The 14,732-nt window shown below is 39.1% G+C and overlaps 1 protein-coding gene across 1 annotated transcript in view; it reads left to right on the forward strand.

Annotated features, from left to right (window-relative positions):
• Positions 1-14,732, forward strand: part of slc1a7a (solute carrier family 1 member 7a) — a 30,231-nt gene that overhangs the window by 3,673 nt on the left and 11,826 nt on the right. The window contains exons 2-3 of the mRNA XM_020618383.1: positions 2,583-2,662; positions 12,268-12,483. Of these exons, the coding sequence (XP_020474039.1) occupies positions 2,583-2,662; positions 12,268-12,483 (296 nt within the window). The remainder of the gene's footprint in view (positions 1-2,582; positions 2,663-12,267; positions 12,484-14,732) is intronic.

Here is a 14,732-nt window from a genome sequence, read left to right on the forward strand (position 1 = left end):
ATTATGAAGATTGTGGATTTCAGTAAGGAAAAAAGTGTCTTTTCAGTGTCTCTAGAACAGATACAGTCAGCTTCCTCAGCAGAGCATTGCTGCAGCTGTTCAGGGGAGATCCGCTCAACCATCCTAAGGTGAACAATTTATATTCACTATAAAAGTGAGGAATGCCCACAACACAGATTGGCTCCCAAAATGTAGGTCTTTTGTTTGTTTGCTTTTACTATATGTTACACATGGAAATAATTTAAATAACTGCACATAGGACAACTAGATAGTTCAGCTGCATGTGGAAGCATGCATCCTTGTTGCTGTCAGTGACAATGATAGCATAGACTGGAAGGGTAAAGGTGAAGACAGTCAAGCTCATGCTGCAGTCATGATGGTGAAAGCCACAGAGTTCAGTTATTTGTGCGTGCTTGCATTTATAACATACATATCATTCATAAAATATGTTTGATTTAGAGAGAATTTCTATGTCTAATATGCCCAAACAACCAAAAAGTGCTTCTGTATGATGGTTTAAGGTGCAGATTTTTGCCACTTTTTACTTTTACTGACAGAGACAGTACAACTGAGTAGAAATGATGCAACAAAAAGTTAAGTATTACTTGGAATTTCTGGCACAAATCATCAAAAACTCTTCCTCCTTTTAACTCCGTTCTCAGTAGAAGAAATTATGTCATAAATGATAGATTTATACCATAAATGCTAAATTTGTTGATAGAGCTCAGTTCATACACAATTAATTCAAAGTCTTGTAGATAACACCTTGAGGCAGCATCACAGTAACTGACAAATAACGAGCAAAATGGTGGACTAAATGTTTACTGAAAAGCAATGGTATTAAAATCATCATTTTAATTAAAAGCCATGCCCTCTGAACACTAACAGCACACAAATACTGAAGTGTGGATTGTTTATTAAATGACCAGTGTCCCTGCTGCTCACAGCTCAGTGTATTATTTCAGTCTGTTTCTACTAAGCATCACAGTCCAAACTGATTTCAGGACTTATTGATCATAGCACAATCAAAATATGAATATAACAGCACTAAACTATGGTATATGGTGCCTTTATATTTCTTTTATTTACATTTAGGGGACGGAAACCTGTTAATACACTCACATTGTGGGGACTCGGGCTTCCTCAGGCAAGCAGTGGTTATAGTTAAGGTTAGGATAAGTCTATAGAAAATGAATGTAAGTCAATATAAAGTCCCCACATGAAATAAAAACAGTGTATGTGTGTGTGTGTGTGTGTGTGTGTGTGTGTGTGTGTGTGTGTGTGTGAGAGAGAGAGAGTATGCCAAATGTCCAGCAGAAACAGTGTGTTTGTTCCACTGTTAGCAGATGCCCAGGATTAGTGGCAGCTGTACTTGTCCTTTTTGCACACACACAACACAAACCTACACATATATACATACACATAAAATCTCTGAATATTATGCTCACAGACTGACATGCAACAACACAAAATATATAAATATACACCGACTGTCACACACGCACATGCACATGTGTGCGTGCACGCAGCCATTTGGCCTGAAAGCTGTCTCCCAGAACAGAAGCAAAAAGCTTTTATTGTGCCATCATCTCACTGCACAGATGTGCTCTACTTAAATTTCTTTTCTTTTTTTTATTTCTAACTTTTTACCTTTGTTTTTTCAATGACCTTGTGGCTTATGCTGTATAATAGCATGCTTTATTTTTTTTATCACCAACAACAAACTATATTTTCCACTGTATAACTTCAACCTTTTAAAGTATTTCACAGTCAGTTTAGTCAGAATCTTAAAAAAGTTAAGTGTGCTGTTTGACCTGCTTGATAAGTGTCAATTAAGTGTTGCCAGCCATTTTGTTCCTGTTTTAGAAAACCTTAAAACCTGCATTAACAAATGTTTTTAGGATACTTATTTGTTTGTTTTCCTAGACAAATTATAAGCTCATGTTATCACACAGCTAATCTGTGCCATGTTTTGGTCTCCTCCAACCCCTAAAAAAATATATGTAGCTATTTAGCTGCTAAAAGTCACAATATCATGTTCACCAGAGGAAAGGAACTTTCCTCCCAAGTTCTCTGGGAGACTATGTCAGCAAACCAAAATCATAAAAACTAATAGCACTTTGAGTCTTTGTACTTACCATTGGAACAGGAGGAAGTCGGGGTCACATCTTCAGTAAATCTATCATGTTTTGCAGCAAGGTCACTTGTCCTTTTTGTAAAAATAACCTAAATGTCTACAGCATATTGAAAGCCATTACACAATACAGCAGCTTTTTTCTTTCCCTGTCAGAACATAGCTGCAGCATTCACATTCTCACAGTCCAAGTCTTTTAATGTTTCAGTTTTATGCATAAAGTACAAAGTACAAAAACAGTCAGAGGCATCTCTCTGTTTAAGCAAAGCACATTATTTTTGCAATACTTGCAGTTTGTCTAATAATGTGATAACACAGTCATGGTTGCAGTGCCATGACATTTAACGTGCTGTACTGTATGTCACCAATACAAACACAAATCTTGCAGCAAAATAATTTTCTGCTGCTGTATAAGTTTGTGTATAATGTTGTTCTCTGCCACTTGCAGGAGGTGAAGTACTTCCAGTTTCCTGGGGAGCTGCTAATGAGGATGCTGAAAATGTTGATATTGCCCCTGGTTGTATCCAGGTAAGAGCACCACTCACACAGAGAAACACACACAAACACTTCCTTGTGCCAGATTCCAAGCTTGATAAAAGAACTGTATGATTATTTGACTTGAATGTTGGTTTTCAGCTCAGGGATATGTTTGAGACAAAGCCTGGTTTAAGTACTTAAAAGGAGCATAAAACCCCAAAATCATCACATTTATTTTAATCTTTTTATCACTACCACATCTTGCATTAATGTCCTGTAATTTTCTGTCTATGATAAAAGGAATTGAACCAAATTACCCTAAAATCAAGTGATCTATATAAACGAGGCATCTTCTGTCACTGGATGGATAGGTTTATTTTGTGTCATGACTGTATCTGCCTTATGTACCTTTGGCTTTGAATTATCTTCTTTCATTTTACCTTTTAACCCATCCCTGTCCCACCGAACATGCCAGCTGTGCTCAGTGGCCGCCTGTTTGTTGGCATCACAACACATTCAGTGCTTTGGATATAAAAGAAACTAAGCAATGTAAAACTAAAACGAGATTTTAAAAGAGTACAACTAAATGGAAAACAAAATAAGTTGAATTTGAATAAGACAAACTGGACAGGACAGTGGGATTTACAACACAGTAACACGGCAGCGCAAGCTATAAATGAATAGCCCCAATTTTTACTTAATCAAAGGCAGAGGCAAACCAAATTTTAAGCCTTGATTTAAAACAGCTGACAGAGCAGACCTTAAGTTTTTTTGGAGCTATAGACTTTCCCCTTTACAACTCCACCTCAAATTTAAGTTTTTTTCTACATCGGTTTAAGGGTTTTTGTACACAGCCTTCAGGATTTGATACTCTGAGTATAGATGAAAAGCACAACCTAGATGATCTTTACTGCACCCAATTACCTTTTTTAAAAAAAGAAATCAATGGTTAAAGACTAATATATCTAAGGAAGGAAACTGTTTGCCCTTTGGGTGCATTCTTAGAAGTGCACAGAATGCCAGCTTATGCATTTTGACTATTTTAGGCTCAAAGCTCTTAGTTGCCTGCATGAGGTCAGTGATGTCCCACACAGAAAACAAACCTGCCAAAACAAATTGTGCAACACTAGCTACATGCAGGGTGCTTTGTGCAATAAGCTACTTACAATCTATGCAACAGCAAAGACTGGATGAGAAGTTAATCCTCGCTCCGTCTCTCTGTCTGTGTCTCTGTCAGTGCTTTCTCTTGTATACTGTCTTTTTCGATGCTAAGCACAAGGCAAAGGGCATGTGAGGATGGGTTCATGCATTTATGCATGGTCATGGACCACTTCCCCAGTTCCACAGATTCATAGTAGGAGATCTCTCCGACACAGGTTTCCTGCCAAATGTGAGGCACGTGAAGGGCAAGACATGTTACATCTAATCTGAACCAGGGCAGGCAGGCAGGAGGCCAAATGCAACTAAGTTCAACAAACCACTTCAGCACATGGGAATGCAAAAGCAATCAGGGCAAACATTCAAGACTCTGAGTATGGGCTCAGGCTGCTGGAGCTGCTGTTGACTCTGCAACACTCTCAATATTCCTGGTGCCTGTCTGCAACTCATTGGAGCCAATAATATATAGTGAAGGTGGAAGGCATGGCTAGTTAATTCACAGCTGCTGTGTTTGGGCTAATCACTGTCCACCTGCTTCCATCCACTCGCAGATGATTTGCTGAATGTCTTTGCAACCCTCTGCAGACATGCACAGCCAATCCAGCCTCAGACACAAACACAGTCATAGTAGATATCCTGTTTCTCTCTCACTCTCTCCTGCCATGCCCTCTGATGATGGCAGAGTGTGTCTAGACTGGGATGTACAGACCAGCTGGTTGACGTAGTGCATGGTACAGTGGAACTTATCTGCCCCAGCCTGTCCCCATTATTATTTTCCCTCCTCCCAGCACCATCTGTGTACCAGTCAGAGCGGAAACCAGATTATCCCACAAACTCTTTATGCTGAATCAATGGCCACTGCCTCCTTATGCTCCATGTTTCTTTTATTTGCAGGATTATAATTATATTGTAAAAATTAAAATGTTTACTCAGTTGGTTCGTGGTTTATATTAACGGTTTTGATAAAGCCCTTAGATGCTATAATTCACCAGTGGGATCTAAAGTTCAAAGGTGAAGAGGAGTTTTAATAATATGCAGCATCCGCACAAACATTTGGCTGATCTCAACCACACTCAGTGCACTTAGCATTGCGTGTGCATCTGTGTGAAATCTTGCAGACAGGTGTAAATCAGTCTTTTCACAATGAAGTGCCCTGATGTGAGCACCTATTTCTGTCACTTGCACTGTATTTCATTCTGTCTTTGCATATTAGTAATTTGTTCTCAGTCTATGTGCAGCTTAAAACTGATTGCTCGCTTACACACAGTGAAGAAGAAATAATTGGTATAGAAGATGAGTAAAAATAGATCTGAGTGGGTTTGTCCTGTAGATTGGATATAAGTATGGATGTATGCTTTGTTTAAAGCTGGAAACTAAGTCTAAATGAATTATTAATTTTCATATTCTTATAAACAAACCTAAATGCAAAAACTAGATCGACAACCCTAAATGTTTTGCACATCTCCTGAAGATAAAAACTTTCTTTGTGTATTTTAAACACATAAGTCTACTTTGTTCTTCTTGGAGGAGCATGTATTTCATCTGATCTGTTTTCGTATTATTCCAACTGTGTTTGGATTTCAGAGTAAAACTGCACCTGTGGATGAAGATGTGTTAGTCATATTTTTTGTGTTTTGTAATTTCACTTCACAGTGAGACTGTACTTGTTGCTGCTTTCCTGTCTAGGATGATCAATTACCCAGGGAGGTTCGGTAGCCAAATTATCCAAAGTGAATATTTCTTTAGACTGGAGAAGAAACTAGAGACAAAATGAGCAGCAGCTTGAGACGGAACTAATGTACACATGAGTAGCGTGTAAATAGCTGATTATAGGTTCAAATTTAAGTCTGTGTATGCTTGTCCCTGGATGTCAGTGTGACTGAGTGGGTTTGATAGCATGCTCATCAAGTCACATTGTGATGGAAATGAATTCACATTGCAATTGTGCAGGTTACGATGCGTGTTTCTCTCTTGCTTGATGCAGTCTAATTTGTTTTGCTTGTAGTCAAACACCACAAGGGGGTTACAGTTCATAAAAAAAAAAATTTAAGATAATTATTCAAGTAATCCCCTTCATAAACAATGTCTAATCATCTACTGAGTACAGTCTGGAGCTGACAGCTCCTCCATGGCCATATGTTTGGAATGACTACTTTTCATATCCTTTTCTGGGAAGCAGGCGTAGCTAATTTATGGGCCTGATTATGAAAACTCATTTTCAAAAAGCTGGGATAACAATACAAACACTGTAGGTTACAGCCTGTCATGGAGGGGGGTCTTACAGCTAGGTCCTGTCCCATTTTCACTTGATTTATCACACAGGATGAAAAATCTTAGTTAATGCTCCTTTCAATGGAAATGCCTCGGCTAGAGAATTAGCTCATGTCTGGGGTGAAATAAATTATTAAATTAAATAAATTATAAGTTATTCTGACCAGCAAAATAATGTTGTAGGCTGATACCAAGCCATGTTAACCATGCTGGTCTTTGACAAAACAAACAACCACAACAGCCCCAGAGTAATCAGAAAAATTATTAATTTATCAATTTATAAAATCCTTAAACTATAATTTCTGATTTAGTGCTCAGGATTTTTTTCTAAGCAAAGCTGAAAAGAGCTTCCAGGCAAGCAAATTCCAAATGTGGATGTTCAATAACATAGTGAGAGATTTTTGGTATATTAGCACACCTCATGGTTGTTTTGTCTCAAGGACTGGTAGAGAATTGATTTGAAAAGACCTTGAAGGCAAAGTTAATAGAAAAAGGAAGGACCCATTATTTCCTAGCCAGTATATTTTTATAATTTTTTTCATGTTGTGTCAAGATAATTGAAATGTTCTGGATTCCTAATACCGTATATATCATTTGGCTTTTTACACCTCAAGTCAAGTCAAGTCAAAAATTTTATTTGCCATTTATGCATAAACAGACAGTCTAGGCATATAGGAATTCTTGTGCAGCTCTTCTATGGAGTCAGGTAAGGAGTCCAAAGCCAGAAAGAACACTTAGTCTTAAAATAAAAAAGTTACATAAAGGCAACAAAGCACTAAAGTCGCAATACACAAAAATAGGATGATAATATTTTCCCCAGTGAACCTCAAACATCGCACTTAGTGATTCACATGGATATGTCATTACGCTTGGTGAGGTAGTGAGGGGTTATAACATACTAAAACACAGTTTATATTCAGGCCTGTTTCCATTTCTTGGTAGAGAATCTCCTGCTATTATTCAGGTCCCCCAGAAGAACACTGTTCATGGGATGCTCTTACAAACATACCTTGTGGAACATTTCTGTATTATTATTGTGCATGTCTAGTAAGGCGTTATTGCACATATATATTCTCACATTTCTCACATTTTTGTATTTGCCATCAGTCTTACTTCAGCAGGGAAAAAGCTGTTGTAAAGTCTTATTCTGTGTGTGATGATACTGTCCACCCTGCTGTGCCTGAGGCTGAAGGTGCAGTTTTTGTGTCTGAGCAGAGTGTGAGCTGGGTGGCGTGGATCCCTGAGTATGTTCTCTGCCCTTTTGCGATGGTGCTGTGTGTACAGTGTGTCCATAGCAGGCAGTTCAGTCCCAGTGATCCTCTCTGCAGCCTTTATGACCCTTTGAAGAGCCTTCCTCTCTGCCTGTGTGGTGTTACCATACCAGACTGTGATGCCAGTAGTGAGGATGCTCTCTATCAGTCCTCTATAAGCCTGGGTGAGAAGGCAACGGTTCAACCCAGCTTTTCTGAGCCACCTGATGAAGTATCGCCACTGCTGGGCTTTCTTCACTGTGGCAGCTGTGTTCCGTGTCCAGCTCAGGTCAGGTGTCACCTGCAGGCGCAGGAACTTGTGGCTGTCAGCCCTCTCCACCTCAGACCCTTTGATTGATGGCCAGAAGCAGCTGGCACACCTGCTGTGTGATGATTTATGAAACAATTGTTAGAGTGTGACGTGCCTAGAAATAGTCTAAAAATATCTAGAAATAATCCTGGAACTGCAGTTGCCATTAAGTAAAACATCAATACCTGTATTGATCTGAGCCCAAAGGCCACAGAGTCACTATTACATGCCATGGAGGTCATGGCTAAACCTTCTCTGAGGACACCCTGGCCTTGTCTTTTTCATCTGGACATGGGATTACTCTAATGGTCTTGCCCTGCAAAGGTGCAACAGGCAGGACGGTAAGAACCATATGGTCCAGAAATCATGTACCAGATCTACTGTATGTGTGCTCGAGACATCACAGTCGAGTCAGCTACAAATAGGCAATGCACTGTGATCCACCTTTGATTCGGATACCAGAGAAGAGAGGAGGGCAGCGATCTTCATGAACATAAATATTATTTCTAATGCAGTATCCCTCATAATGTATATCCTCCATAACTTTCACGTTACAGCCTTATTCTTTAACATGCACAAAGTTATCACTACTGGTTTCCAACCAGGGTCCCAGACCCATCAAGGGGTCCCCAAAAAAACTAAGGTAGAAACATGGCATTGTCTGTGACTCCATTTTTAGTCATAATTTCATACATGTGACGATTGGTCACAAAAAGACATGGCTTAATTATAAAGCTGCTATAATGAACACGTATGTGAAAGGGGGTTTTGTAGTGATGTTCCACAAAGAATTATCACCCAACACAAAGACAAAGTTAGCAACTAGCTGGTGAACAGAGTGGAGCACATTAGCATCTACAGATATGTATATTTCTATCAAATACTGGTAGACACCAAAAAAGAGAGTAAATATTGGAATATATGTGCAGTGGGCCCGACAATACTGAGGAGAAAAAAACTGGCATATGCACCAGGTACGCAACTTTAAGTGGGAAGGACTGGTGCCATCTTGTAATCCAGTATTCAGTTCTCTTTAATAAATCCATGAGTGTGATTCAAAACAAACTCACACTAAAACCCACTCCTAAATACACTTCACCCCTTCTATCGCATCCTCCAAAGAATGGCTGCGACAAACTGTAGCCTGCAAAATGCACCCTCCAGTTCAAAGCTAGTGTTCACTGAGGACTGAGTGAATCTGGCAATCCAGTAGAGCACGCTGGTTACTGCTAACGTAACACAAAGATCAAATTAATCTGGAATTAAATTCATGTTAATTCAAGGTAAAATTGTGACCATGCTCGGTTGATAATGTAGCCAAAACAAACATGCCAGCTTTAGATGCATCCAGAAGGAAGAGCACCACATCTGATTCAAGTTTGGGTTCTGTGGCTGCTTTGAGCGCTCTCCAGCTCAAAAAGCCAAATCAACGTGAATCCTAGTTTTTGCTCATTCTTTGTCCATCTTTCTGTGTGCAAAGGGACATGAGCTGTGATGTGTTACTAACATGTCGAAATGTCTTTGTCAAGACACTGAACTTCAAGTTGTCCCCAGTGACACAACATTTGTGTGCGTATGAGCTAAAGCGCTGCCATTGTGCTTCTTTGGATAGAAAGGTGCTACATAAGTGTAAGAACACTTACCATCTTCAGTCTGGTAGCCACTGTTTCAGACTTTCAGCTGCCAAGAGCTCCTCCACAGCTGCTTGGCTGCAATGACTACTTGAAGTTCAAAAATGCTTCTATTAACCTTTGCTAAGGTGCAGGCGATGCAAATTTACAGACCATACTTTGACAATGCAGTGTAGAGAAGCTGGAATAGGGACAGAGGAGCAGCAGAGTGGGGTTAGTAAAGCTGAGAGACACCATGCCCTGTCCCATTTTCACTTGATTTAACACACAATGTGTAAAATCTCAGTTAATGCAGTTTGGATGAAAATGTTTTGAAAATGTTTGGATGTCGCTGGCCACGTATTAAGTTTTTCACACAGTGTGCTCCATTTTATTATTTTACAAGGCATTAATGAACAAACCAATCCACATTGTATTAGACACCAGTGAAATATCTGGCAGAAGGTGTAACCTAATTCTGTATTACAGGAAGAAGTTTACCTTCTTTGCCTGGTTGTCAGCTCCAACAGAGGCGTCATGTTTTCCATTTGTCAGTGGGTGTGATTCAAAACAAAACACTCTTATTAGTAGTCTATTAATTTCCTTCTTCACCTTCAGCTTCCTTTATCCAACACAGGGAATAAAATACAGAACACAAAATTACCAAGAGTGTTTATCTACCTGAAGTCGGTATAAAGAACCTATTAATCACTCAGCAACTGATTTGGCCTCGTTTTAATGAAATTTATAAATGGGCTGGCAAATAAGCAAAATTCTTCATATTTTGCATTACAATTAGTTCAGTTTTAGTATTTTATTTTGTAATTTATATCAATATCATAGATGCTTCCATCTCATAAGACATACAGTATCAAAAACCTAAGATAGGTCTAAAAGGTTAAAGGGTAATACCCATCAAAAATACATTTGACTGTGATATTATTATGATATTGTCCTGGTTTCTTAAAGAACTGTAGCACAAAACTAGACAGCACTCCATGAGTGCAAATCTCCACCAAAGCAGTTCGCTGCCCTCATAATGCCATTAGGCCTACACCTAAGAGCACCATTCCCATGACATAATATGATTCAACGACTATAAAAACCTAACACTAGCAGTTGGAATCACATTGATAGTAGTTTGAAAGTTATTCAATAAAAACAGTACTTCAGTAATGTAGTTTCTTCAGGTGCAGCAATTGTTGAAGCATAAACATAAACTTTATTGCCAAGTATTATCAAAAACACAAGGAATATGACTCGAGCCCAATGGCCCCCGATGTGCACGACAATAAATACAGAATATGAATAAGTTAAAAGATCAAAACATAGACTAACTGTTTATAAGTGCAATGGCCTGGGGGAAGAAGGCAATTATAATTAGATTAAACATTCACATGTTAAATTTTATGGATTTGAATATGAATAGTGGCACATTCCCACCACAGAGCTACCCAGGGTGCATGTAGACACTTCAGTGGCAACTCCAGCAGCTTCAAGAAAACAAATGAAATATGTTTATTAGTTTTCTTAGTAAGAGCAAAAGTTCAAGACCACTTTCATGTTTGCTCATTAAAAACAAAGGTAAAGCCAGGAGGCTAGTTTAACTTAACATAAAGACTGGAAGCAGATGACCATCCAGCAGCACTGCTGAAGCTCAGTTTGTTTAGAAATAAAGTAACATATGCAGCCTTATTTAGTCTGCTTTGACCACTGGCTCACACTAGATTATGTTAGGTGTAATAATATTGCGTTATATTGTTGTTTAACTGATATTACAAGTCCAAACCAAATTTGGCTTTATATTCTGTGCGAATATATCAACAGTGAGTCGTTTTTGTAGCTGTGAAAATACGATGTGGCTGCAGGCAATTGAAAACACTTAATCCTGTGCTAAATTGATCTTTTTTAAATGAAGTCCTTAGTCCCTGTTCATGCAGATGTTTTCCTTCTGATGGTTTAGCACATTCTGTTATGGATAAATGATTTGTTTACCATCAAATACACACGCACCTTTCAAAATAGTGTCACAGATTGCCTTAAAAAAAAAAAAGAACAGTTTACGCTTTATGCCCTGAACAGACCCTATGTGAGCGTATGCTCACACAGGAAATGGAGTTTCTGTGGCGTGCAGTTTAGACCTGATAACAGGCAGGATGGCAGGATGAAGTTGAGCATGCACTGCTCAGAAAGACAGCTGCATCCAAATGCTTGACAAATCAAACCAGATTACACTTTAGACGGGGAGACAATCTTGTCACTCTAGCTCAGAGTGAAGATCTCTCTCTTTCCTTTTCTACTTTCACTGGCTTCACCCTCGCTATTCACTATTCCAGCATCTTCCTACACAATGGTTTTATTAAAAAAAACAACATTTTTCTATACCAGCTGGTCAGCAAACAAACAATGCTGAATGAGTGCTTGAGTGAAAATGAATATCTGAACACATGCACTAGACAAAGCTGCCCATTTAAATGCAAATTACGCTTTTATGATTTGAATGTTTTTGATTACAGTTGTTTATCTCCCTCCACCAGGCTTTCACATTTCTAGAGTAAAAGATGAGGAACAATTGACAAGGAGATGAAAACAGACAGACTTGGGGAATAAAGTCATTCACTTTGATGCGTTCTTCTCTTTGTCACATAAAAGGTTTTCTCGGTGTCACACATCTTATCTCAGGCACCACAGGTGGTGTCGTATTAATAAATAAAGACTTGAGAAGTATAATCATGTCAAAACTGTGCCATCAGATGCACAACTGAAGTTTTAATGTCAGGATTGATTGTACATGCACATAATGTGTGATGAGTACTGAACTTAGTTCTGGTGTCTCACTGTAATCATCAGTTTTGTTTGGAGTCATTTAAAAGTCAGTAATTTGTGACACTCTAGTGGAGACCTCTTATTGGTTCATACAAACATTTACAAAGCAAAATACTCTGTGTCTCAGATGGACAAGAATTGTAAAGTTACATCCAACCTTGGGAATCTCTGACTCTTTTTCTCCTGGCTGTTTCATTCTTTGTGTGACCCCACTCCTTCTCCATACTTCAGCTTGATGTCAGGTCTGGCTGCGCTGGATGCCAAGTGCTCCAGCCGCCTGGGCATCATGACCATCTCCTACTACCTCTGGACCACATTTGTTGCTGTGATAGTGGGCATCATCATGGTGTACATCATCCACCCGGGAGGAGCTGCTCAGAAAGAGGACTCTGAGGACAGCAAGAAGCCGATGACCAGTTCTGCTGATGCTCTGCTGGATCTCATTCGGTAAGAGACTGTCAGATCACTCCCATCATATGCTCAGAGTAAACAGTCATCATCTTTGTGTGAAAGGGTATGTGGCCTAGATGTGAGGGGCATGAGCAATGCCATGGCACTACTTTTACACAGACAGATACAGAAGGCTACATACAACAGCATTTCACTCAATAGTGATGTTAGTTTATGTATTTTGCTAAACAACAAATATTCATTACGCATTTTTACCTGGAACGGCTGCATGTGAATAGGTGTTGTGTCGCTATCTGTGGGCATTTGGTGGTCCCATAAAAATATATCAGTATGAAGTGGTCCCATGGTTCATAAATGTTTAAAAGCCACTGTTATATATGATGACTATGAGTCTTTTTTTATCTTGTGTATAGTGGAGATGTACATGTTTTATGGAAGCAGTTCACAACTTGAGCTCTGGAGCTCTATGAGACCACAAGATTGCTCTAAGGGGATGACGATAGGTAACAAGATAGAAAGGACAAAGTTTAGCTAAATAAAATTATGTTTGGTTTTTCAGAAAACATTATTATAAACATAGAGAATAAATATAATTTACTGCCTCCTACCTTGGACATGAGTGAGTGAGAGCAAAGCGCAGACTTCTGCATGCACAGCACTTAAAGCTGTTTATTATACCTGTATTATGTAAATTTGTCGCTCTGTGTGCAGTTTCATTAGGACAGAAATGGGGGAAATGTTTGAGGTCAGAGCACAAATCCTGGAGCCTGGTGTGCCGTTGGGTTATTGTGCTAAGCTAATTAGTGCTGCTAAGGGAGGGTGGAGGGTGTGGGTGTGTTAGAGGGAGGGTGGAGGGTGTGGGTGTGTTAGAGGTGAACATGGGTCAACCCTGCAGTGAGAAACACAACAGCAAAGCCCTGCGAGCTACTGTGTCAGTGTGACAGTTGGTCAGTAGGTAAAGTCAGTGGCCTGTAACACAGAGGTTTTGCGGGGTCGCCTCCACTACCAGAATGAAGCTGTTTCATCACAAAAACATTGTGAACTGTACTGCGTATACATTCCATGATGATTTTAATTTTTTAAAAATCTATATAGTAATTTAAAAGTTAGTTGTGCTATCATTTTCTGTTGATGCTTGTGTAAGGTTTAATATATTTGAGAATGTAATAATAAAAGCAAATCATACTAAGATTAAATTGCAATTGAATGACTCACTTTTTTAATCAGAATGTTAAAAATAAGTAATAAACCCATGAAATCCAACTATGTACTGATCATGTGGCTGTAGTGCAGCTCAGTGTGTGTGTCTGTGTGTGTCTGTGTGTTTTACAGAGCACAGCTGTGCTTTGGATTTATCTCCCAAAGCTTCTTTACAACCTTCATTTATCATGCGGTCATACTGCACTGGTACACCCACAAACGGGCCTGACTGTCTGTGGTAATGTGTGTGTGTCATAAGTATAACCACAGTATGCATGAATGTGTGCATAGTTTATTTATTAGGGCACCGGGTTCAGAGTGGTTCATTAGCCTGCTTGCTTTGTCTTCAGCACAGGACTTGCTGAATGGCTAAGTGGTCAAATCCATGGAGAACACTCACTATCATCCAGTTAGATCTGCTATATTATGCCTTGTTATTGTTGCCATAATGTTTGTCTCTGAAGTGTTGAATGCAAAAGTTGTAGAATAAAAGATGCTTGTTGATCTCTGAGACCGAAATGTACAGTTTGAATTTTGCAAGCTTTGGATGAGAGTGGCATTTCCAGCCAGCACTAACACGGTGCCAGTAACATAAGCAAAAGGTGCTTCATACCCCCATTTTAAATTTGATCACTTTAAAAACCCAAAGACTTTATGTCAAGACACTGAACCTTCAACCCACCTCTGCACTTGAAAAACAGACCAAATCATGAAAATGTGTGGTGCAAAACTACACTACACTATGTGGTTACATCCAAAAAGGAATTAATTAATTAATTATCTTTAAAATTGTTTGCTTTGACAGAAATAATTCATTTTATACATGAAGTCTTTCAAGCACCATTCATGTTTACTTGTGGTGTACCAGATTGCTGAAATTATCAGGCTTAACGGTCCCATTTCAATTTCTGAACTGAGGAAAGGCATAAGTGAAGTTTACCAAACTAAGTGTGAATTAAATTACAATGACTACAATATACATCTTCAACCATCTGTCCAGTCATTCCTCCATTAGCCATACTGTGCAGATTCACTAGAGGCTCCATTCCAGATATACACACAGTATTTCCCCCTTCTCGGCTCAC

Source organism: Monopterus albus, unplaced genomic scaffold, assembly GCF_001952655.1.
Source record: "Monopterus albus unplaced genomic scaffold, M_albus_1.0 scaffold204.1, whole genome shotgun sequence".
Classification (NCBI taxonomy): domain Eukaryota; kingdom Metazoa; phylum Chordata; class Actinopteri; order Synbranchiformes; family Synbranchidae; genus Monopterus; species Monopterus albus.